The sequence below is a fragment of the Hemicordylus capensis genome, chromosome 14 (genome assembly GCF_027244095.1).
Source record: "Hemicordylus capensis ecotype Gifberg chromosome 14, rHemCap1.1.pri, whole genome shotgun sequence".
In the NCBI taxonomy this organism is placed as follows: domain Eukaryota; kingdom Metazoa; phylum Chordata; class Lepidosauria; order Squamata; family Cordylidae; genus Hemicordylus; species Hemicordylus capensis.
In genome coordinates this window covers 6921605-6946329 of record NC_069670.1, presented here as the reverse complement: position 1 = coordinate 6946329, position 24725 = coordinate 6921605, and the positions used below count along the sequence as shown (strand labels likewise).

The following is a 24725-nucleotide window of genomic DNA, read 5'->3' as shown; positions in this document are numbered from 1 at the left end:
AACCACCATAAACTGGGCAGGGAATGATGGGACTTGTAGTTCAACCTCAGCCGGAGAGCCACATCTGCCCACCTTTGATAAAACGACAGCTGCTGTTGCAAAATGGCTGCTAATCTTTGCCTTCTAGTCTAAATCGCCTTCAGTAGGAAGCTTGAATTGTGCTGAATGAATTTTATTTCCAAGCATTTGGCTTTGGTGCTCTTCTAGGCCACTGCTGCTGCTACTTCTTTTTTTAAAATTCCTTTTTATTACAATAAGAAAGTGCTTAGGAAGCCCACCTGTATACAGGCGGACCTCGGTATCCGCGGAGGTTCTGTTCTTTGTTATGACCATGAATCCGCTATGACCATGGATAATGAAACTGTGGATACTGAGGCATTAAGTCCGTGGTTGGGTGGGTGGGTGGGGTGTTGGTTCCTGGAGGCTGGGAAACTGTGGTAAAAACGGGCAAAAATGGAGTTGGGTCAAGAAAAGTACCCTACCGTGCTCCACCGGCCTCGAGCAGTCCAGCAATGCCCCCTAGAAGTCCAAACTGTTCTGCTATTTTTTCATGGAAAAAAAATTTTTTTTCAACTAAATGAGCCACAAAATTTCTTGAACCCTTTTGTGGCTGTTCCCCGACCCCCCGACGTATGCCCAGGTCGGGTGTCAATTACCTGGCCGTGGATACGCCAAACCGTGGATAGCAGATCCCTGAATGACGAGGTTTGCCTGCAACATACTTTCTCTGGTATAAACAAAGTAATTCTGTTCCCTCTGCCTGATTAACTCAGTGGCGGAAATGAGGCCCCACTAACACCTTGTGGGGTTTTTTCTCTGCCTACAGACTATACAAAAGGTTTTGGTGGGAAGTTTGGTGTACAGACCGACCGACAAGACAAGTGTGCCCTCGGCTGGGACCACCAGGAGAAAGTGCAGCTGCATGAATCTCAGAAAGGTACTTGAAGCCTTTAACCAACACCTACTCTGGATCAGTTAGGCCAGGAGTGGGCAAATGTAGCCCCCCAGCTGCTGCTGTACTACAACTCCCATCATCCCCAGCCACAATTTATTTTAGTTGTGGGGCCAACTTTGCCCACCCCTGAGTTAGGTATATGGAGAGCGAAAGAATTTGCTGCTGTGTCTACTAACTGGGGCTTCTTTCAGTTGTAGAAGCAAGGTATGTGTTCCATATGCTTGATCAGTAATTTTTATTTTTGGTGGGTTAGTCGAAATTGCAGGATCTATTTCGTTTTAAAAAAAGCACAACACCCTCAACAACTAGAAAGAATGTAATGATTTTTTATTTTCCACACAAAACATTGTACAGAATGTTGTGGTGATATATTTTCGATTATAAATAGCATTTTTGGAGCCTATTTTAATGTGAATGTAGCAACCATACATTTGCTAAGGGTGGTTATTGTTAACGTACTGCAATCATATATTGGACTGATCACTCTGTGCCAGAGTTTCTTAACCTTTGGCCCCCAGGTGTTGTTGGACTACAACTCACATCATCCCCAGACATGGCCTTTGTGGCTGAGGATGATGGGAGTTGTAGTCCAACAACATCTGGGGGCCCAAGTTTAAGAAACCCTGCTCTATGCAGTATCATTAAAACTTTAGATATGGGTATAATTGTATTACATATATAGTTTCTTGGATTCTTGATGTGTTGTGGGGTGATAAGTGCTACATCGATTTCATTTAGCATAATTCTGCAGATTATTGCTTTGATCCAGAGGCTCTTCTGTTTGCATACAAGGGATGCATGTGTTTGTGATTCCCCACCTTAGCTGCAGCCGTCCCATCAGGCATTACACGCTGCTCTGGAGGCTCTCCCAGATATCTGGAGCAGCTTTTGCAGGAGCCGTAACTGAAGTGGGGAAGAAATTGAGTACACCCCACCCCACTCATGAGGAGAGGTACCTTCTGTCCACCCATGAGAACCCTTGGATCCAAGCATAGGCATAATTAATAAGGGATGTGCGTGAAATTAGCATGAATTGATTTGAATTTGAAACAATTTAATAGAGTGGAGATTCATTTGAATCGGCTCAGTTCGATTCAAATTTGCCCAAAGTCTAATCGAATGTGGGTGAATTCGACCAAATGTGATTAGATTTGGGGCGAATTTGAATTGATTTGAATGATTCTCCACTCGAATCAGTGGTTCCGAATTTGAATCGTTTGCATTTCAAGCATATCCCTATAATTAATCAAAGCAAAGAGTCGGAGAAATTCTTTAAAAGAGCTTCTTGGGAAATCAATGTCCTTAAATCCATATTAATATCCTATTTAATATAGCACATATATTTTATTAATATCCTAGTGGTTAATTTGTGACAATAAGGCTCACGGTGAGTTCTCTAGATCTGTTGACGGACTAAACCAGGGGTTCCCAACCTGTCGAATTCCACATGTTGCCAAACTACAACTCCCATCATCCCCAGCTACAATTTTTTGTGGCTGGGGCTGATGGGAGTTGTTGTTGGGCACCATCAACGCAGGTTGGGAACACCCCTGGACTCACCTGAGTAACTTTCAAATGCTCTTGCCTGCTAAGAAAGTTTCTTGGAAGTGGAGTAAAACCGATTCCAGCTGGATCTACTTAATCAGATGTGCAGAGGTGCCGTTCTGAAAACATAAGACTGTAAAGGTCTTCTGAGAGCTGAAGCAAGTCAAGGGGCAGGGAAGGAGATACTTCTTGAGAGCATCTGAAGTTCCTCTTAGCAGTACTGGACGATTTACTTGTGTCTGCTGCCCCAGATCTCTTCCCTGCCTCTTTGCATTGGTAACTTAACTGATCAAAGAGTGAACCATGGTGAGGAATCACAACACACACACACACACCCCAAACGGCCCTGCTGAACTTTGGCCCCCCAGCTGTTTTTGGACTACAACTCCCATAATCCTCAGCCACAGTGGCCTATAGCCAGGGATTATGGGAGTTGTCGGCCAACATTTGCCGGAGGGCCGAAGCTGAGCAGCTCTGGTCTAAATGAAAGTTGGAGCTGTTATTGTGTTTGGTATGTCTGTCCTTCGTGCTTTCTTGACTAAATGTGAGTGTATGTTGGCCGTTATACTAATGCTGCGAAATGTTGTCTCTGTGTGGCGGCCCTGTGAAACGGGCCGGAGGATCTTTGGCTTCTGTGAAAGTATAAAAATACTCTTCTTCGTTTCAGAGCCAAACCATGTACTCCAAAGTCGGAACGAAGCCATAACTGGGGAGATGGGTTCAAAGAACCTTCCAGTGCTGGCCACACCCCTGTGTGTGATGTCACATGCAGGGGGCGTGGCTTGCACACACGAGGGGCCGCTGGGGAGAGGGGTGAACTCGAACTCGCTCCCCAAGCTGTCCAAAATATCTCAAGGGACTGTATTGCTCCAGGCTGCTGAGGGATAGGAACAGCCAAATTACTTATCTTGAGTGTTCCCCCGTATCCAAAACCCTCTGCTTGTAGAAAGCTAGTGTCTCGGAGAACGGTTCTCTCGCAGCTTTCTTCGTGATGTGCTGACTTTGTGTGTCGGCAGGGCGTGTTTTGGTTTGGGGAAACATCCAGTTACGTGTCCTTCTCGCAACCGCAGTGGTGCAGTCCAGAAGGGGCTGTGCCGTAAGGTTCTCAGTGTGTCACTTGAGTTGTGACTCGAGATTATTTGCTTTATATGTGTAACCAGTGTTTCTGAATCCTTTTCCAACTGCTGCTCTTTAGAACGGCTTCTAAAGAGTTTGTCTTTCGGATCGTGTGTGTTGTATCTAAACATGTATGTTCCTCTCTCTCTTTTTCTTTATTCCTCTCTCCTCTCCTCTTGATTTATTGCACACCCTGGATTCCCCAGACTATAAGAGTGGTTTCGGAGGGAAATTCGGTATTCAGACAGAGAGGCAGGACCTGTCCGCTGTGGGGTTTGACTACAAGGAGAAGCTAGCCAAGCACGAGTCGCAACAAGGCAGAGTCTCCAATCTCAACTCTCACTCAGTCCAGCCACTTCTAACGCGGGCTGGAGTTGCTCGTTTGGATAGGCGATCCCAGGCAAAACGTTTTCTCATTGGATCCAGGCCATTCAGATCCATGGCAGTCCTCTTGATTGGAGCGTGGATGATCTAAGCAAATGGGCCTTCAGTCAAGTCCAATCCTTGATTACGGTCGTTAGGGCAGTATCATTACACCAACATACAACACTCCACAGTGTGTACACTCACAAACTACAGGCATCCACAGTTGCCTCTTGGCAAACTTTACCCACAGCAACACAGAACTCTGCCACATTGTGAGTGGAACATAGGAAGCTGCCATATACTGAGTCAGATGATTGGGCCATCCAGCTCAGTATTGTTGTCACAGGCTGGCAGCGGCTTCACCAAGGTTATAGGTACGAGTCCCTCTCTGCCCTACCTAGAGGTGCCAGGGAGGGAACTTGGAACCTTCTGCATGCAAGTATACAGATGCTCTTCCCAGAGCAGCCCCACCCCCTGAGTGGAATACCTTACAGTGCTCTCACATATAGTCTCCCATTCAAAGGCAAACCAGGGCAGATCCTGCTCAGCAAAGAGGACAATTCATGCTTGTTACCCCAATACCAGCTCTCTTCCCATTTAGTTAGAAGGACTGAACTTGGGGGGAAAAGATTCGTACAGTCTTATCCATTGATATTAAAGCACACGTAATATTATAGGTACGATAATATTAGCGTTTTATTAGCATGTTTAGATGATCCAATTCCTGTTTTCTACCCACAAATATGAGTGATCTCCTTACACAGAATCTCCTCCTTAAAAATGAGAGAGAGAGAAATCATTAGACCAAAAAAAAAGTCAGGAGTTAGATTTTCCCCTCCTGAAATGTTTCTGCCCTGTGTGTTTTCGTAGAATCCTGTCTGTTTTGCAGTTCATTGTATAGTTAGCAATTTGAACGAGATGATAACAGCCAATATTTCGGATGGCACTTAAAATACTTCTGGACATGGTAGGCAGTGCTCTGGAATCTAAGCACTGATTCTTAGCAGGAGAATCCAAAATCTCTTGATTTGCAGTTTCATAATGACGTGTTCGAGTAATCCTAGGCTGTGCTCTAGAAGTGGTGTTTTGCAGGGCTGGTCACCTTTTTCTTTGCTTGGGTCCTGTCAAAAGCCATCCATTTTCAGGCAATGAATGTGAAAGCATGGATCTTGGCCACTGTATCTTGCACTCCTGTTAAAGCATCTATCCTTGTTTTGCATTTAATTGTTTTGCCTTTCTCTGGGGCTGCAGTCATTGGGAACTCCATGCATGCAGCTCTTCGTGGCGGGTGCTTGTATGTGATCAAAGCTTATAGGAATGCAGGTGGAATGAACTTCATACCTTTGTTTCTAGACTACTCGAAAGGATTTGGTGGAAAGTATGGTGTGCAAAAAGATCGGATGGATAAGGTAGGAGCCTGACGTGACATTTGTCTGTCGTTTTAAAGATTCTGCCACTGAACTAAAGATTGTTTTTGGAAAATGTAATGTTTTTTGGAAGCTTGCCGTATATCATGTATTCCTTGACTAACTATACAAGTAATTCTGTACATTATGCTGCTGTGTGCTGCATAATAAAGTATGAAAAACAAGCAGTTTTTTTAAATACAAGCAGACTGGGGGTGGTGCAAGTCAGACTTGCAGAGAGATGCAGAATAAAATATAATATTTTATAAAAAATAAAATAAAATGCAAAATAAAATTGCTTAATTAGGAAGCTGCCTCCTACCGAGTCAGACCTTTGGTCCATCTCGCTTAGTATTGTCTACCCAGATTGGCAGCGGCTTCTCCAAGGTTGCAGGCTGGAATCTCTCTCGGCCCTATCTTGGAGATGCTGCCAGGGAGGGAACGTGGAACCTTCTGCATACAGGCGCTATAGAGAATGTACTAAAATGAATGGCAGGAAATGCCCACTGAAAGGCCCTGGTTCCTTCCAAACGGCCATGGAACACATTGAATTTCCAAATGGCCAAGAGCTGTCTTGGTATCAGTCTTATGTGGCCTTTTGCCATATCTGAAAAATTGACCCATATTATTCATCTTCAAGCGAGTCAAGCTAATTCTAATGATTTTTTCATAATATGGTCAGATTTTATTCTGTTCACAAATCAAGATAATTTTAGTCATTCTCCATCTAATTATTTACAAATCTGGAAGGATGGTTAATGGATGTCATTATGTATCAGTTTTACTATTCATGTTTATGTATTGTCTTATTTTATATTTATTTATTTATTTATTTATTTTTAAAGACACACTTATTCACCCAGGCTTTTCATTTGATTTATAGTTTTCAGTTTTTAATGTTGGTTCTAAATGATTTTAATGTTAATGGTTTTAATGTTTAAATGACTTAGTTTTGATTCTAATTGTTTTGTTTTTATTGTGGTGTATACACACAAGCCATTTTTGGAAGGGCGGTATATAAACCAAATAACTAAATAAATATGAACCTGACCTTATAGGGTTTTTGTTTGTTTGTTTGTTTTAATGATAGAATGCATCCACTTTTGAAGATATTGAGAAACTGTCGTCAACGTACCAGAAGACCAAGCCAGTGGAAGCTGGTAAAATTGCAATTTGAAACCCTGAATCTCTTTCACTGTCCTGCCTCCTGCTGACAGTTTACTTTTCCTTGGCACAATCAGACACTCATTTGTTGCCAGCATAGGAAGCTGCCATATACTGAGTCAGACCATTGGTCTATCTAGCTCAGTCTTGTCTTCACAGACTGGCAGCGGCTTCTCCAAGGTTGCAGACAGGAGTCTCTCTCAGGCTTATCTTGGAGATGCTGCTGCCAGGGAGGGAACTGGGAACCTTCTGATGCTCTTCCCAGAGCGGCCCCATCCCCTGAGGGGAAGATCTTACAGTGCTCACACTGGTAGTCTCCCATCCAAATGCAAACCAGGGTGGATCCTGCTTTATTTATCATATTTATATGCTGCCCCATATTAAACCTCTGGGCAGTTTACAAATGAAAACAAAGGAGCAATTAAAGCTTCCGATCATATTAAACAAATTAAAGCAACCATCAGTACCACTTTAAAGCATGATAAACGAACAACCTGATACAATAGGTGCGTTTTTCAAGAGTTACTTAAAAACACCGCAAGAGATGGGGAGGTTCTGATTTCATTTGAGACAGATAATCCAGTATAAGTGATTTGTGGCTTGGAATCTCTGAGTGAGAGAGGCATCGCTTTGATGGTGTGGATTTTATGCTAAGCTACATGGATTCCAAATTCTCAGTCATTGCATTTGAAACTTTCAGTAGATTGTAAGTGAAAGTAAATGAGTCGGTTACTTGCATCACTGGTTAGAGGGAATCCCCGTCAGAGGGAACGCTGCTGGTGATATAGAAGTATAAAGGAGTTGTTTGGAATTTTATCGCAAACTGTCTCTAGCGCTTTAGGTTTTGTGTCGACCCTGTGCAGTGGATGGTTTGTTTGTTTTTTAAAGAAATATTTTTGATATTGCAGCAAATGCCAAAACAAGCAACATCAGAGCAAACTTTGAAAATCTAGCCAAGGAAAAGGAGCAGGAGGATAGAAGGAAAGCAGACGTTGAACGGGCTCAAAGAATGGCCCGGGAGAAACAAGAACAAGAGGAAGCCAGGAGGAAACTAGAAGTAAGTGGATCTCCCCTTCAAGCTGAGTATTAAGACCTTGGTGGAGAGACCAGGATCAAAACAGTTGAAACAGAACTGTCTTACTTTATTTTACTTCCTGGAATGGAAAATAAAAAGGATAAAGGGTTAAATAGTTAGGAAGGCACATAGGAAGCTGCCATCTACTGAGTCAGACCCTTGGTCCATCTAGCTCAGAATGGTCTACCCGGGCTGGCAGCGGCTTCTCCAAGGTTGCAGGCAGGAGTCTCTCTCAGCCCTACCTTGGAGATGATGCCAGGGAGGGAACTTGGAGCCTTTTGCATGCAAGCCGGCAGATGCTCTTCCCAGAGCAGCCCCATCTGGCTTCACAGTGTGTTGTTAATGATGCTTCTCACAAACCGCCTTTTGTCTGTGCCATTGCTATCGTTCTAGTTGTAAGGCATACATCTTTCTTTCTTTTTGCTGAAGGAACAAGCCAAAGCCAAGAAAGAAACTCCTCCCCCATCTCCCGCTCCACAGCCAGTGGAAGAAAAGCTGCCTTCAAGTCCCGTTTATGAGGTTAGTTAAGCTTATTTAAATGAACGACCATTGTCCTCTGCATTTCATTGAACCAGAAGGCCCGTAAAGGTGAAATGTGCCATCAAGTCGATTTCAACTCCTGCTGGCACCCACAGAGCCCTGTGGTTTTCTTTGGTAAACTGCAGGAGAGGTTTATTTTATTTATTTTATTTTATTTTATTTTTACATTTTATATCCCGCTCTTCCTCCAAGGTACCCAGAGCGGTGTACTATATACTTCAGTTTCTCTTTCACAACAGCCCTGTGAGGTAGGTGAGGCTGAGAGAGAAGGGACTGGCCCAGAGTCACCCAGCAAGCCTCATGGCTGAAGGGGGATTTGAACTCGGGTCTCCCCGGTCCTAGTCCAGCACTCTAACCACTACACCACGCTGGCTCCTTTACAGTTGGTTTCCCATGGCCTCCCCCCGCGCAGTGGGAGATGATGCCTTTCTGTGTCTTCCTATGTTGCTGCTGCCCGATATAGTACCAGCAGGGACTCAAACTGGCAATCTTCTGCTTGTTAGTCAAGCATTAAATTGCTGTGCCCATTAAGGTGGCCTTTACATCCCTCCAGTGGCTCTTGCTGGTGTCTACCTTTAAAAATAAAATAAAAATTAGATTATATGCCCTTCAGGGACAGGGAGCCATCTTATTTATGTATGATTTGTTTTTCTATGTAAACCGCTTTGAGAACTTGGTTGAAGAGCAGTCTATAGAGATCCATAGTAGTAGATTCTTTAAGAGTCTGGACGTTTCAGCAGGCTTTCCTTGATTGAGTTCGACATCCATTGTGAGAAGAACGGTCTCGCGTTGCAATTCTCTGCTTCGGGATTCGCGGCGTCCAGTCTGGAACCTGAAGGGCTTTCTGAGATTCCAGCGGTGCACGTCTACATGCTGGTTCTCTTCCCCTCTGCTAGGATGCGGTTTCCTTGGAGTCGGACTACAAGAGTTCGAACGACTACTCAGCTGTCCAGGAGCCCGAAGCCAACAGCAAAGCTGAAGAATCGGACTACCAGGAAGCAATCAGCCAGCGGGAACCCGAGTATGCCTCCGAGGCGGTGTATGAAGTGGCTGGAGCAGGAAACCAGTATCAAGCAGGTTTGACTGCTTCTGGGTTTGGATCTGCATCTTTGATATTCCTTGGACCTTGTGGTTTGAGAGGTTGAGGTTAGAAACACTCTGCGTCCGGGAGGCAGCCTTATGAACATCGGAAGCTGTGTTCTGCTGAGTCAGGCCTTTGTGGTCTTGTGGTGGCAAGCAGGAATAGTCCCCTTGGCTAAGCAGGGGCCGCCCTGGTTTGCATTTGAATGGGAGACTCCATGTCTGAGCACTGTAAGATGTTCCCCTTAGGGGATGGGGCCGCTCTGGGAAGAGCACCTGCCTGCTTGCATACAGAAGCTCCCAAGTTCCCTCCCTGGCAGCATCTCCAAGACAGGGCTGAGAGAGATTCCTGCCTGCAACCTCGGAGAAGCCGCTGCCAGTCTGTGCGGACAATGGACCAATGGTCTGACTCAGTATGAGGCAGCTTCCTATGCTCCTGTTGGTCCAACTAGCTCAGTATTGCCAACACAGACTGGCAGCAGCGGCTTCTCCAAGCTTGCAGGCAGGAGTCTCTCTTAGCCCTGTCTGGAGATGCTGCCAGGGAGGGAACTGGGAACCTTCTGCATGCAAGCAGGCAGGTGCTCTTCACACAGCGGCCCCCTCCCCTAAGGGGGAATACCTTACAGTGTTCACACACCTAGTCTCCCATTCAAATTCAAACCAGGGCAGACCCTGCTTAGCAAAGGGGGCCATTCCTGCTTGCTCCCACAAGACCAGCTCTCCTCCCATAACCAGCTTTTCTGAATAGATGGTTCCTCCCCTTCTGGAGCTAAGCAGGCCTGTGGCTGCCAGTATTGGATGGGGAGCTTACCTGGGGAGCATCTGTGTGCTGCATTAAGCTTCTTGGAGGAAGGGCAGGAGGCAGATGTAACCAAGACTGTGGGACGGTTCTGCTTTCTGCATAAGGGAAGCAAGTATTCTTCCTGCTGGTTTGACTTGTGAGGCTTCTTGATGAATGGGCAACTGGCAAATTATGTCTCGGCTGTATCAGAGTCTATCAGTAACGAAGATGGCCCTAGTTGCTTGTGTGTTGATGGGCCTCCAGTGACGCATCTAATAACTGAGCTTTAATCTAAGCCCCCAAATAAGTGTGTTAAAGAGCTGCTGTATACGTCTCCTGCGTAATGTATAGCAGCACGACATCCTCTTCCTCTTTTCTCAGCAGATGAAACTACTTACGAATATGAAAATGATCTTGGAATTACAGCAATAGCCCTCTATGATTACCAGGCTGGTAAGCAACCCAAGGCATTTCCTTCAGGTGCTGAGTTGGTATTAGGGATCTGCGGGGGAAAAGGATCGAATGATTCAACTTGAAACTGCTTGTACAGAACGGGAGTCCTTCGAATCGATTTGAATTCGCCTGAACCCGAATCGAATTCAGATCACATTTGAGCAAACTCTATTCGAGTGCAGGCGAATTTGAATGCATCCCATTCTGTGCAAGCAGTTTCAAGTCAAATCAATTCGAATTTGAATTGATTCGGTCGAATTTTTTTGCACATCCCTAGTTAGTATAAGGACCTAGTTGGGCTCTAGGATACTAACCTGAGTTTTGCTTCTGCTCTCTCCACAGCTGGGGATGATGAGATTTCCTTTGATCCGGACGACATCATCACAAACATTGAAATGATTGACGACGGTTGGTGGAGGGGTGTGTGCAAAGGCAGATACGGGCTGTTTCCAGCCAATTACGTTGAGCTGAGGCAATAGAGAACCACACCAACCATTAATGCCTTAATACCGTGATCATTCATCTGATTAATTACACCACAGATCCTCTTCCTCTTTGGGGGGTGGGGGGGAAGGATGGAGGGGTCTATACATATTCCTTTTTATATTTAAAATCCTTTGCTGATGCTTTTACAAATGTCTATGGCTCAGAAGTCACTAATATATTGTAACTCTTCTGTTTTCCCACCACAGCCTGGTCTCATCGGTTTTTAATGAGTTTCAAAATGGGGCTTTTCCATATTCTTTGCCAAACCGGTGACGGTCATACAAATGGTCCAGGAGCTTTTGGGCTCCTGCCGACAGTAATGCATGTTTCACCCGTATCTGTACGTGTATCGAATTACCAAGTAATCCTGTCCGGCTACCCTTGTGCTGAACATTGTCCATTTCCCAGCTCTCAGCCGTGCAAGTTAAATCATGTTTCCATAACAGGAACCACCACCAGTGTGGGGAAGATGGAACCTAAGAGTTGAAGCCGGCCGCTGTTACTCCAGGAAAAGCTTTGTGCATGGGTAATAGCAAGGATCCATTGCCGGCATCTTTTCATTTTTCTGAGAACAAAGTGCGTGATTTGGTGGGAAGCTCTCTTGCACAAAACCCCCTGGTTTCAGAGGGGCTTGCACAGGAGAACTTCCTCCTAGGGCTTCGCCATAAGAGTTGACTGCCCCTGTGTTCCTGTGAAGGCCTGGGGTGGAGTAGGGAGATGGGGGGGGGGGAAACCCCTTTTCCCTGGGGGAAAAGGGTTGGTTTTCCCCCCCAGGGTGGGAGGGGGTAAACACGCTTTCCCCCCCGGGGGAAACACAGTTTTTCCCACTGCAGGTCTTCACGTTAGTTCCTCTACAGAAGGCCTCCAGTATTTTAACACAGGTTTGGCTGGTGTTGCTTTTCTCACCTCTACCCAGAACAGCATTGTAAGATATGGGTCTCTGAGATTTGCTTGGAAGTTTCCCTTGTAGCCGTCTGAGTAGACGGCGGTCTTTTCCAAGTACCCTATGCCAACATCCAGGCCTTGGGGATCATAGTACTCTTGCCTGTAAGATTAAGGATAGGTAATCCAGTGGATTCACACATCGCTGTGTCGACAGATACTGGTTTGAAAGATCCGGGGTGGCCCTCGTGTTATACATCTTTTCTACAACCATCTTTCAATCATTGAATGTTAATCTAGTAGCTTAAACCCTCGGAGATAATCTCTTCTTCTAAACTGTATGCAGAAAACGACCGTGTTTTGTACGCTCAGCTGAAACTGCCCGTAACACATCGACTAAACAGTAAATGTGTGCCTGCCTTCGGCCAAATGGTTAGCTGGAGTTCTTCCACAGTTTTGACGAAGTAAATTAAAAGTTTTGGTTAACCATTACTTTTATCTACATAAGCATCCCTACCAAAGACAACACATACGTGTGTTCTGTGTAGATCCTGTCCATTCCAATTTGAAATGAGAAATTTGGGGAGGGAACTGACCAAGGTCCGCCCCCCCCCAAAAAAGGACTTGCAACAGCTGGGCCCAGTGACATATGAACAAGATTCGCATAAAATGGTGGCATACAGTATATCTGGGGAGGAGGGGTAATCGAGAGCAGGGATGGAATTGGGTGGTTGGGACAATCTTTAAGACGAATGTCATTTTTTTTTAACCTTACGTAATCTCTCCCACGGGGTCCCTTTCTGTTAATAGTATCGCATTGGGTTGGGCTGGATTTTATATGCAGTTGATCTGATTCAGTTTTGCATAGGACACCTCATAGGATACATGATTCCTCTTTTTTGTAAATTAAAATATTCCAATAAACTTTTGGAACCATTTGCACAGAATAATCGTGTGTCTTTTTTTCAAAACTCTGTTGTGTGGCAAGGTCCTGGACGCCAGTTTGTTCACTAATCTGATTATCTCCACCGGAAGTCCATAAGACAGAGGTTCCCAACCGGTTGTCCTCCAGATGTTGCTGAACTACAACTCCCATCATTCACAGGTAGTTATTGTGGCTGGGGATGATGGGAGTTATAGTTCAACATCTGGAGGACCACAAGTTGGGAACCCCTGATATGGGATATAAAGTCTCCTGGTCTCCTCTTAGGAACATCGAAAGCTGCCTTCTACTGAGTCAGATCCTTGGTCCATCTAGCTTAGCATTGTCTACCCAGACTGGCAGCAGCTTCTCCAAGGTATCAGGCAGGAGTCACTCTCAACTCTATCTGGAGATGCTGCCACGGAGGGAACTTGGAACCTTCTGCAGTCAAGCATAGAGATGCTCTTCCCAGAGCGGCCCCATCCCCTAAGGGGAACATCTTCCAGTGCTCACATGTAGTCTCCCATCCTAATGCAAACCAGGGCAGACCCTGCTTAGCAGAGGGGACAACTCATGCTTGCTAGCTACCATAAATCTCCAAGATTGGGAATCTTGTAAGAATATTCTAGTCTTCTGGGTGGGATTATCTAATTGCTTCCTGATCCCAAACAAGTAGCACTTGCAGGCAGCCCAACCACTCTTGGGTCAGCTTTCTCATCCAGCTTGTCTGTCATCCTGTCAAGTGATAAGGACCATCTTGACAAATAAAATATACAGGTGTGTGGTGCAGGTACACTCCTCGGGAGGCCCAGATTTGTTGACTGGGTGGCAGATCTGGGTTCAGCTTGCAATGTGTGAAACAGTTCAGAGAGAGAGAGTGCATGTTGAAGCAGTGATGTTGACTGAGAACCATACAGTTTTCAAGAATCTGGAGAACCCCTGTCTAGATATGTGGGTGAGGTATGTAGCCTTGCTGTCTGCATATAGCTCTAAAGCAGGGGTTTCTGGTAGTTTTAGTTTTTGCTTTTCTGGTTTTTTTTTTGTTTTTTTTTTGGTTTATTTATTTAACATATTTTTATACCACCCAAAACATATGTCTCTGGGCAGTTTACAACAAAAAGCAGACAAGTTAAAACATTCATTAAAACAGAGAAATTAAAACATTGGTTAAAATAAATGACAACAAAAAGTTAACACAGCAATTTAAAACCTTAAAACAATATTTTAAAACAATGTTAAAACGGTATTTAATTAAAAGCCTGGGTGAACAAATGTGCCTGTAAAGATTTTTTAAAAATTGTCAGAGATGGGGAGGCTCTTATTTCATCAGGGGGCACTTTCCAAAGCCTTGGGGCAGCAAAAGGCCCGTCCCCGAGTAGCCACCAGATGAGCCGGTGGCAACTGCAGACAGACCTCTCCTGATGATCTCAATAGGTGGTGGGGTTCAGGATGAAGAAGACGTTTTCTGAAATATCCAGGGCCCACGCCGTTTAGGGCTTTATAGGTGACAACCAGCTGTATTTTGCCCAGAAACATATCAGCAGCCAGTGCAGCTCCTTCAATACGGGAGTAATATGGTCTCTCCGAGATGACCCAGAGACCAGCCTGGCTGTCGCATTCTGAATCGGCTGTAGTTTCCGGACTACATACAAGGGCAGCCCCACATAGAGCGCAAGTTAGATTTAGTTATGTCAGTGTTGGGTTTCAAAGTATTCAATGGAGAAGGAGGGATTGTGAGGGGGTTGGGGTTAGTCTTGGTTTAGTTCTGGTAGTTTTTCACGTTTGCTGTTCTCTGAGTTCGATTTAGTTAGGCTGAATGTTATTAGTCTTAGTGTTAGGTTTGAAATCCTTCCTCGGAGAAGAACCACGATCCTGCTGATCATGTAAGTATTGTTTTATTTCATTTCATTTATAAACTGCTTAATATCTCAAGGCAGGGTACACAACTTAAAACCACAAAACCAATTCAACCAATTTTAAAACCACATTTTAAAAACAGTTAAAAGAAACACTCTTAAAAATAGTTTTAGCAAAATGCCTAAGAAAACAGGTGTGTCTTGAGTGGTTTTTTAAAAGGCAGCCAGAGATGCAGGGGCTCCTCTATGGACAGGGAGCCCATTCCAAAGCCCTGGGGCAGCCACAGAGAAGGCCCTGTCCCACGGCCCCCCCTTCTCCAGGACCCACTCCCTTCTTGAGTCTTTTCTAAACTCAAGAGCCCTGGAGGGTTAGCCTTTCCTTGTGTTTGATCAAACCTCTGCTGCCCCTGGCGATTCGCCGGGTCGGAAGGACGACGGCCCGGGCCAAGGGAGATGGGGCTGATTCTTCAAGTGAAGGTAATGAAAGGGTTAACCTTTCCTTGGAGAGAAGGCTCTCCGCCAACCATTCTGCCCAAGGGCATCAGTCTCAGTCTCCCCATTCTCTTCTAGGCAGGGCAGGATCCGAGCCTTCCTGGCCAGGAGACCAAGTAGAGTGCCCCCCACCGCATGCCAGGGATGCCTACTTGATGCCTACTTGTGTTTCCTCTCTCAGGACCGGATGACCCTTATCCAGGCCTGTCCTGACACCTTCCCTTCTCCAAAGGGCTGGCAGCCCAGGCCGTGCTGGTGAGTGATTTGGGCAGGGACATCTGGGGGAAAGCGGTTGGCTGGTGGGGGAAGAGGCCTGGATGGGGGTGAGTGGGGTGGAGGCGGCCCTTGAGAGAGAGCCAGCCCAGAGAGGGAGGTGGGAGGATCTGGGGCAGCAGGAGGGAAGCCCCCCAGGGGCCCTGGGGGGTCTTCATCTTGCTCTCTGTTGCCTACAGAACCCCCATCCTCCAGGACTTCCCTTGGGCAGCCCGGAGCCTTGTCCAGGGTCCTGAAAAGGGGCAGGATGAAGGCAGCAGCCTCTCTGCGAAGGGGGCCTGCCTAAGTGGGGGGGGATCCTGCCCTACTGACTCCTGCCCCACATGCTTGCCCCTTCCAGGACCGGAGGGCAGCCCAGCTCGGCTTCCTCAGGGCCATCCGCCAGGCCTGCCTGGAGGCGCGCCAGAGGGGGGAGGATCGGCTCCCTTTCAGCAAGGAGTGGGCAGCCCAGGACGTGCTGGTGAGTGAGGGGCTGGCTGGCAGCCGGGGGGGCGTGTGAAGCCTTGCTTCTCCTGGGACAGAGAGGAGAGGGTGATCAGGGGGTCCCTCTCCAGTATGGGCCGCGTCCTGGGCGAAGCTCCACAGGGAGATCTGCAGGTAGAGAGGGACGGGGCTCCTTCGCTCCCCCCCTGCCCCCCCCGGCAAAGGCCAGTGCTCCCTCGGTGGGGGGCCTGCTTGGTGGCTGAAGCCCCCCTGAGCGGAAGGACAGAGGCGGGGCCGGGAGACCCCTCTGGCCACCAGCAGCCACACTCTGGCCCCCTTCCTCCCTCCCTCCCTCCCTTGCAGAGCCCGTTCCTGCCCCCCGAAAAAGCTCTCCAGGCCCTCCTGAGGGAGCTGCTGGCCCAGAAGCCCTCCCTGGCCCATCTGATCCGCATGACGGAGGTAAGTGGGGGAGGGGGGCCTCTTCCAGCCAATGGGAGGGGATCCCCTGGCCCAGTGGGGGTCAGCAGCTGGGGCCCCCTGCCCTGCCCTTCTGGGCTAGGGTTGGGTGTGTCTCCAGGGAGTCATTGAGCTCCCTCCTGGCACTCCAGGATTCAAGCTCCCTTCGCTGAGTGGCCAGGGGAGGGAGGCCCACAGACGGGCCATCGGAGCCCCCTGCACAGGATGATGGAGGGGAGGGGCTGCCCCAGTTCCCAGGGGATGGCGGGGCTAGGCAGGCGGGGCAAGGAGGTGTGGGGAGGGGGGGCAGCTGGAAGGACAGCCTGCTCCCTCTCCTGCCTCCTCGCCCTCTCCTTCTCCCCCCTTCTGCAGATTGAACCCCCTGCCAGCTGGTTGAGGCCTGGTTGCAGCGGAGGAGTCAGGCCCAACCCCGGAGGAAGAGCAGGGAAGGGAGGGAGCCCCACTTGGGCAGCCCGGAGCAGCGGGGGGTGGGGATCCTGCCCTACTGACTCCTGCCCCCCATGCTTGCCCCTTCCAGGACCAGAGGGCAGCCCAGCTTGGCTTCCTCAGGGCCATCCGCCAGGCCTGCCTGGAGGCGCTCCGGAGGAGGGAGGATCGGCTCCCTTTCAGCAAGGAGTGGGCAGCCCAGGACGTGCTGGTGAGTGGCTGGCTGGCAGCCGGGGCGTGTGGGGCAGGGGGGCCGGCCGGAGCCCTGAAGGGGGAGGTATACGGAAAGGAAACTGACCATGGAGTCCCTCTTCTGGATCAGCCACATGCTTGGAGAAGGTCCAGAGGAAGACCGGGAGGTATATATTTACAGATACCCCCCCCCATCTGCCCACCTAGGCAAAGACTCTGGCTGGGCCTGTGCTACCTCAGTAGGGGGGCCTGAAAAGCCACCCCCCCATGGAGACAGGCACCTTGAGCCCCCATGGCCACCATGAGCGGAAAGGACAGGGCTCTTGGGAGGCCCCGAGGAGCCTTTTTCCTCCCTGAGGAGGGGCCAGGAGACCCCTCTGGCCACCAGCAGCCACACTCTGGCCCCCTTTCTCCCTGCCCCCCCGAAAAGGCCCTCCAGGCCCTCCTGAGGGAGCTGCTGGCCCAGAAGCCCTCCATGACCCACCTCATTTGAATGGCGGAGGTAAGCGGGGGAGAGGGGGGCCTCTTCCAGCCACAGGGAGGGGATCCTTCTCTCATCTCTTTATTCCGTGGGGTTGGGAGCTCTTGCCTTCTTCCACCATCCCTCGACTTGATCCTTTCCCAGAGTCCACGCCTCCTTTCAAAGCATCACCTTTTCGGGGGTTGAGGGGTGGAGGGCTCTCTGGGGGTCTTTGGGCATACTTGGTGGGACCCACCCAGTTCCTTTTCTCCTACAGGCCATCGATCTGGTCACCTATTCGGTGGACCAGCGAGAAGTGGTGGCGGCAGAGAAGGCGGGCCTGTTTCTATTAAACCTGGCGATTGGGCCCCCCTTCCATTTTGAGGTCAGTCTCCCCCACGCTGGCCTGGCCTGGCTCCGGCATCCCCCAGCGCCCTCTTCCAGGTTCCGGGGTCCCCAGTCGAGCTCTGACGGGCCTTCTTTCCTCCCTCTCTCTGCAGGCGGAGGTCATCAAGCCTCTTCTGCCCCTGGCCATCCGCCGGGTGGGGCGGACAACGGCCCGTGCCAAGGGAGACGGGGGGGACACTTCGAGTGAAGGTAAAATCCACCCCCAAGGAATGGGGCAGGCAGAGCTCCCTCCCTGCTCTGGGCCTGGGCGGCTCCCCCTCTGGGCCCGCCGGGGGTCTCCGAGGAGCCCACCTGCTCCTCCGCCTCTCTTCCCTCCCAGTGCCCTCCCCAGAGCAAGTGCCTTGGCTTCCCCATCCTGCCCCAGGGCGAACATGGCGCTCCCTGAGGAAGGCCTTCTGGCCCCACCGCAGCTGGGGAAGCCGTTCCTCTTGCTCCCTTTGGGGATTCCAGCCCGGAAGCCGCCTCCATTTCCCGGGGACGGGCAGGGCCCTCTGCCCCTTTCCCAAACCCAGCCGGGCTCTCGTTAATTCTCTTGTCTTCTCTCCCGAACAGACGAGGACGACTGATGCCCCCTTGTGGCCCAGCTCAGGTGGGTGAAGCCATTTCTTCTGCTCCCTTTTGGGAATTCCAGCCTGGAAGCCGCCTCCATTTCCCCGGGATGGGGAGGGCCCTCTGCCTCTTCCCCAAACGAAGCCGCTCTCTCATTAAGTCTCTGGTCTTCTCCCCCAACCATAGGGTCTCTTCTTAGGACCCTACGAGTAAGGACTTTGAATGTTGGGGCTGACTCTAGGAATAGCCCAGAGCCCCTGTGACCCCCACAGGTGGGGGCTCCGAGGAGGCAGGCCTGGAGCCCAGTCTGGCCTCACATGCTGACCCCGGGCTGGAGCTGGTGGGAGCCTCGGAGATGGAGCCACTGTGGGGCGCCTGGGGGCCCAGACAGTCTACGAGGACATCCTCAGAGCCGGAGTCCCCAGAGAACCATCTCCTCCCTCACCATCTGCCCCACTCCCTCGCTGGTTGGAGGGAGCACCGAGCCAGAGCCATCGGAGGAGACCCCAGCTCAGGATGCTGGAGGTGAGGAGGTGCCCCAGTTGCAGGGGATTGTGGGGCCGGGGGGGGGGCGGCTGGAAAACAGCCCACTGTTCTGCCTTCTCCACCTCTCCCCACACTCCGCAGCCGGGTCCAGCCAGGCTCCTTTCGGCTTGAACAGCTCGTCTCCTCTCTGGGGACACGGTGACTTGGGATTCTTTCTCCTCCTTCTCCTTTCTGCCTGTGCAGCAGTGCAGGGATCTGTTCCTCGTCTTGAGGTTAGGAGCTTTGGTGCGTCTTGTTGTTTGCTTCGTATTAAATTTGCATTGCTTGATCCCACTGGCATTGGGTGGGGACTGCCTTTCAAAGAGCCAGGGTTCTTGCTGGACTGACCTCCTCCTGACAGGCAGAAGAGGTGGGATTTCGCAGGCAGGGGTCTCTCCCAGTCCTACCTGGAGATGCCAGGGAGTCCATGGAGATCTTCTGCTTGAAGGAAGGTGCTCTTCCCCTGAACTCTGGCCCCATCCCCTCAGGGGAACGTCTTCCAGTGCTCACACATGTCATCGTCTCCCATCCAAATGCAAACCAAGGAGGACCCTGCTTAGCAAAGGGGACCATCCATGCTTGTTCCCATAAGGCCAGCTCTCTTCCCCAGGGGCCCAATGGTCACAGCTGCCTCTGTTGAATCTGAAGAAACAATTAAATACAGAATTACTTCTACTACTACAACTAATATTTCACACAGTGGGAGCCAGTTCTTGAGAAAGGGACTCCATGTGTTCCGTTGGAAGGAAGTCAAGCTGCCGGTTGCTTTTTCATGATTTCCTGCAACCCTTTTTCCAACTTTGAAAGTGTTCTCCTGAGCTCCGGCCCTTTCTTCGGACTGCCAACTGCAACATTACCCGGTCAGAGAGAGCTTGGCCGCAGTTACTCACGCTCTGGCAAGCTCTCGCTTAGATTACTGCAATGCATTGTATGTGGGGCTGCCCTTGAAAACGGGCGGAAACTGCAGCTGGTACAAATAGGGCTGCAAGATGATTCACCAGGACTGGACGTTTGATCATAGGACGCCAGGGCTTCGTCAGCTGCACTGGCTCCCTGTCCGTTTCCGGGCCCAGTTCCAAGGGCTGGTTCTCACCTTTTGAAGCCCTAAGTGGCTTGGGACCCGGTTACCTGAGAGAGACTTTGCCCTATATGTCCCTCCCGAACCATGGAGATCTTCTTTGGAGGCCCTCCTCCGGGTGCCCCGCCAAACGAGGTGAGGCGGGAGGCTCCCAGGGAGAGGGCCTTTTTGGTGGTGGCACCCCCTTTATGGAATAGCCTCCCCAGTGAGGTTCCCCTGGCTTTATCATTGCGTTCTTGTCAAGACCTTTTGGTTCACCCAGGCCGTTTAAATCTGGGTTTTCATCTTTGCTCTGATTTTTAACTCATTTTAAAATGAGTTTTTATGCTGTTTTGGATTGTATTTTGTATTCTCTTTTTACCTTTTTTTTTTTTTTTTGGTCTGTTATGATTTAATGTGTGTTTGTTGTGTTTTAATCCTCGTGAGCCGCCCAGAGAACAATTTGTTGTGGGACGGCTAACAAACAAAGTAGTTTGTTGTTTTATTGTTTGTTCTATTTATTGCAACAAACAGCACTGTGTGTTTCCTACTGAAGCCAGAGGAGGCTAACATGGGGCAAACCAACCAACTGCTCCTTCCACCTAAGATTCCTGGGGGAGCGTGAAGTGGCAAACCCCTCTCTCGATGGGGGGCTAAGCCGTCCTGGGCCTGGGCGTGTGACTAAGGCGGACCCAGAAGGGAGAGCAGCCCGCTTAGGAGCCTAGGAAGCTGCCATCTACTGGGTCAGACCAGTGGTCTATCTAGCTCAGTCTTGTCACTTCAGCAACAAGGGTTTGTTAGGAGACTGAAAGAAAAGGCATGCAAGAAGAAGAATCCTCGTTCCCTAGCACAGATTGGAGGAGGGTTTTCATTCACCTGGCCGTGCAGATTCCCAGCCATCCGTCCAGAAAAAGCACTTCCCTGACTTGGTCCGAACGTATTCCACACAGGCCTTCCCACCATCTCAGCTCGGCTCGCTGCTTCCTGTGGGCCTTCCGGGACAGACGGACGCCCAGAGACCCAAGCTTTCTCCTCCTCTCCAGGAGGCGGCTGGGCCAGAAATCCCCACCCGGTCCTCTGGATTGGTCCCTGGGATTTGAATTTCCCGGGCTTTCCCCCTTTTTCGGAGAGCCTCCCCCCCCCCAGCAGTTGCTCCAGTGAGTCCTCCAAGCTAGAGAGTCACAAGAGTCCGCCTTCCCCTCCTTCTCCCCCAGAATGGGGAGGCCTGCTAGGGGCAGGTTCCTCGATGTGTTGCTGCTGTGCAGCTCTGGTGGTTGCTGGAAAGCCGACTATAGGACTGTTTACAAGGCGGGAAAACAACCGCAGGCCCGATTAACCTCTGCAAACCACTGAGCGCTCCCACTCAGCAGCAAGAGACGCCTGTGAATGCCAGGCTCAGGCCAGCAGCAGCAGCAGCAGGAGAGAAGGCAGGTCCTCCCCTCTTGCCGGGGGGGGGCACTGTGGGGAGCAGGATGCCGGCCTAGAAGGGCCTCTTGGGGCCTGTTCTTACATTCTCAAAAGCGGAAAGAGAAACTCACAAAGCAGGCCAGTATGTCCACGGTTCCCGAGCATGTGCAGAGTTGAGCTTGTTCATAAACTTGGTTGTCAACTGAAATCGTTTCTGTCAGTTCCCACATTAAACTGTGGCTGGGGGTGATGGGAATTGTAGTCCGGCAACAGCTGCAGGGCCACGTTTGCCCACCACCCCTGCCCTGGAGCAAGCTACTTTCAGAAAACAGTTTTCAGTTTAGGACCAGAGGAAGCGGCCTTCTACCGAGTCAGACCCTTGGTCCAGCTGGCTCAGGATTGTCTGCACAGACTGGCAGCAGCTTCTCCAAGGTTTCAGGCAGCTTCTCAGCCCTGTCTGGAGATGCTGCCGGGGAGGGAACTTGGGACCTTCTGCATGCAAGCAGGAAGGTGCTCTTCCCTGAGCGGCCCCATCCCCTCAGGGGAGTCCCTTACCTGCGGTCTCCCACCCAAATGCAAACCAGGACAGACCCTGCTCAGCAAAGGGAAGCCTTCTCGCTGGCTGCCCCAAGGCCAGCTCTCCTCCCTTATTCCCGGCTCACCTGGAGGTGCCGATTGCCTGGACTTCTGTGTCGCTTGCCTCCGTTCAGTCCCTTGGAGTCTGTTGGGTAAGAACAGCTCAGATCACCTGCTTGGAAAGAGATTGATAGTACCACCGTCTTATGTTCGGGATCAGAGACGGGATCACATTTCAGCCTCTTGGGTGATAATTTCCCCAGCCATCTCATGGTCTTGTGGCAATAATCAATATCTCACACATGCCGAGAATATGGCTTTTTGGACCTATATTTTTGGTCCTCCGATGAAGAGCTTCATCAGAGGAGACCCAGGACAGAGAACTAGGGATCTTTCTCCTCTTACATGCCCCCTTATTTGGGGTTTCTTTTCTCTTTCCCTCGGTCCCGTCTGTCCCTCAACTGTTCCCGCTCCGCAGGGCTGTTGGGAAGGCGCAATGGTGCCGGCCTATCACCTTTCCTTGACAGCAGGGATGGGTCATTTGGCAATTGCCCCTGTCCTCCTGCCTGGTGGGATTTCTTGTCCTCTCACTTCCCATCTCAAGGGACCCCCTGATCACAACAATTAAATGTTGCCCGTGAAAGTTTATCTTTCTGAACCCAAACACCAGAATTTGCAAAATAAAAGGGAATTACCAAAACTCTTGTTCAGGATTGGGTCTCTGTGTGTGTGTCCCCCAAAGGGAGGAGGCTTTGTTGTGGCTGTTGCTGGCTTGTTTATTTGCGAGTAAAGTGAAGTAGAAAATCCAGGCTGAGCCAGCCAGCCGCCCCCAGGAGCTCTCCAGGCAGGGACCGACTTCTGCAGGCCGCTCCGGACCCTCCTCCCAGGATCGGGCCCTTTCCAAAAGCAGAGATGGGGGTCCCAGCCCCCTCCTGGACACGCGCTCCCCCTGCGGGCAGGCCGCTCGGCGGAAACTGGCTGGGCTCCCTTCAGAGCCAGGGGCGGCTCCTGGGAGGGGCACCACCGCCCCCCCCCGGCCCTTCCAGGCACACCCAGCAACTGCTGCCATTTTGAATTTTTGAATTCTGGGAAGCCGTTAGTGGCCGTTCCGTCCTGCCCTGGGGGGGGCGCCTGCTCGCCTGCCTGCCTCTCTGCCCCCTCCCTCTCTGTGCTCCGACGTGGACTCTCTGGGCTCTGCTCTTCGATGCTCCGGGAGTGGTTTCCTCCCCCACTCGCAGTGATCTGATTTGCATATCGAAAATTGATATTAAATGCCTTGACATCCAATGAGAAGCGCTGCCTTTGTTTTGGGGAGGGGGGCATCTCTGTCTGTGTGGACATTTACAGTCTGTGTTTCCTCCAAGGAGGAGCACAGAGTGCTAATGTTGTTAGACTGCTCTGCCCAACAACCCTGCGAGGTCGATTGTTTGTTTGATTGATTTATATACCGCCCTTCCAAAATGGCTCAGGGCGGTTTACAACAGGATAAAAACAATTAAAACCAGTCAACAATTAAAATCAAAACTATACAAACCGAATAAAACCAATTAAACATTCAAACAGCTAAACACCCTGGAAAACCACGGCAACCATTTAAAACAGTTTACAGCAGTTTAAAGACCCTGGAAGGCCCGGCCCAACAAAGAGGTTTGATGGCTCTCCTGAGAGACAGCAATGATCTCGAATTACGGATTTCTGCCGGGAGTGCAATCCACAGCCCAGCCCGGGAGCGGCCACAGAGAAGGCCCGCCTCTGAGTGGCCACCAGACGGGCCCGTGGCCACTGGAGACGGACCTCCTCGGATGACCTTAAGGTGCGGTGGGGATCATGCTGACAGAGAAGTGAACGTGTGCCAGAGTCACTCGGGGAGTTCCGCAGCTGAAAGGGGATTTGCAGCTTGTATTTCCCCTGCCTGCTCCTCCAACATGCTCACCTCACTGTGCCTCAGAGTGGACGCGTTTGCTCTCCATAGAAGTCGCCTTCCGTAGCTGGTCTGTGCTTTGCTTGTGGCTCATACAGGGGTGTGTGTGTGTGTGTGTTGATCCCGCTTGTGCGAAATACAACTCTGCACCCGACTGTGGTCCTATTCAGTGCTCAAAACGAACTGGTGTTGTTGTTGTTGTTTTTAATGTCTCTCTCTCTGATGATGAGCAACCGAGATTGCAGGAATGGTCCCCTTGGCTAAGCAGAGTCCACTCTTGTTTGCATTTGAAGGGGAGACTCCATGTGTGAGCCCTGTCCGAGATTCCCCCGAGGGGATAATGGGGCCGCTCTGGGAAGAGCATCCAGGTTCCCAGTTCCCTCCCTGGCAGCATCTCCAAGTAGGGCTGAGAGAGACTCCTGCCTGCAACCCTGGAGAAGCTGCTGCCAGTCTGGGTAGACAATCCTGAGCTCGGTGGGCCAAGGGTCGGACTCAGTAGAAGGCCGCTTCCTATGTTCCTACTAAACAAAATGTTGGCCGCTTTCAGGATCACTCTCCCAATGTGCTTGTTGCTTCACCCCTGCATAATGCTGTGTTTTTTTGAGAAATGCATCATCAGCCTCCTCCCAGCCAGAGGAGGAGGTCGCCGATGGGTCCTCTTCCGCTTTCCTCCTTCCTCCTATCACACCTTGTTATCTTTGTGTCTGACCAATGACTGTCAGAACGACTCCATTCCATCCCACATCCAGGGTTTGTGGGCTTCTCCTCCATCCTTACTGGGAGCTTACTGGTTTCCCGTCTTCTGAATGGTTGGGACGCTTATTGAGGTGTGCTTTTTGGATGGAAGGAAGGTCTGTCCTGTTGCTGAATTGTGCTTAGAGAAGAAAGTGAGTCTGTGTTTGCAGGCTAGAT

The 24725-nt window shown here is 50.1% G+C and overlaps 1 protein-coding gene and 1 long non-coding RNA gene across 8 annotated transcripts in view; one reads left to right on the top strand and one right to left on the bottom strand.

Moving 5' to 3' along the window:
* The window catches only part of CTTN (cortactin), a 30720-nt gene extending 17933 nt beyond the window's left edge, over positions 1–12787 (top strand). Inside the window, exons 9-17 of one of the 4 annotated variants that reach the window (XM_053278736.1) lie at positions 827–937; positions 3823–3933; positions 5336–5391; positions 6479–6548; positions 7461–7609; positions 8057–8146; positions 9064–9244; positions 10413–10481; positions 10824–12787. In XM_053278736.1, coding sequence (XP_053134711.1) covers positions 827–937; positions 3823–3933; positions 5336–5391; positions 6479–6548; positions 7461–7609; positions 8057–8146; positions 9064–9244; positions 10413–10481; positions 10824–10960 — 974 coding nt within the window. In that variant the 3' untranslated portion in view covers positions 10961–12787. Of the gene's footprint in view, positions 1–826; positions 938–3822; positions 3934–5335; positions 5392–6478; positions 6549–7460; positions 7610–8056; positions 8147–9063; positions 9245–10409; positions 10482–10823 lie in introns of all 4 variants that reach the window. The other 3 variants (XM_053278735.1, XM_053278738.1, XM_053278737.1) reach the window with 3 other exon arrangements.
* Positions 12788–14650: 1863 nt separating this feature from the next.
* Positions 14651–23044, bottom strand: LOC128337643 (uncharacterized). Of its 4 annotated transcripts, none has more exons than XR_008312361.1 (3): positions 22588–23044; positions 21979–22067; positions 14651–19494 (listed from the first exon to the last, which is right to left on the bottom strand). It is a non-coding gene; the product is annotated as an uncharacterized LOC128337643 (long non-coding RNA). The 4 variants fall into 4 exon arrangements; XR_008312360.1 differs by having other exon boundaries at positions 20786–22064; XR_008312359.1 differs by having other exon boundaries at positions 21979–22064.
* Positions 23045–24725: the final 1681 nt, after the last annotated feature.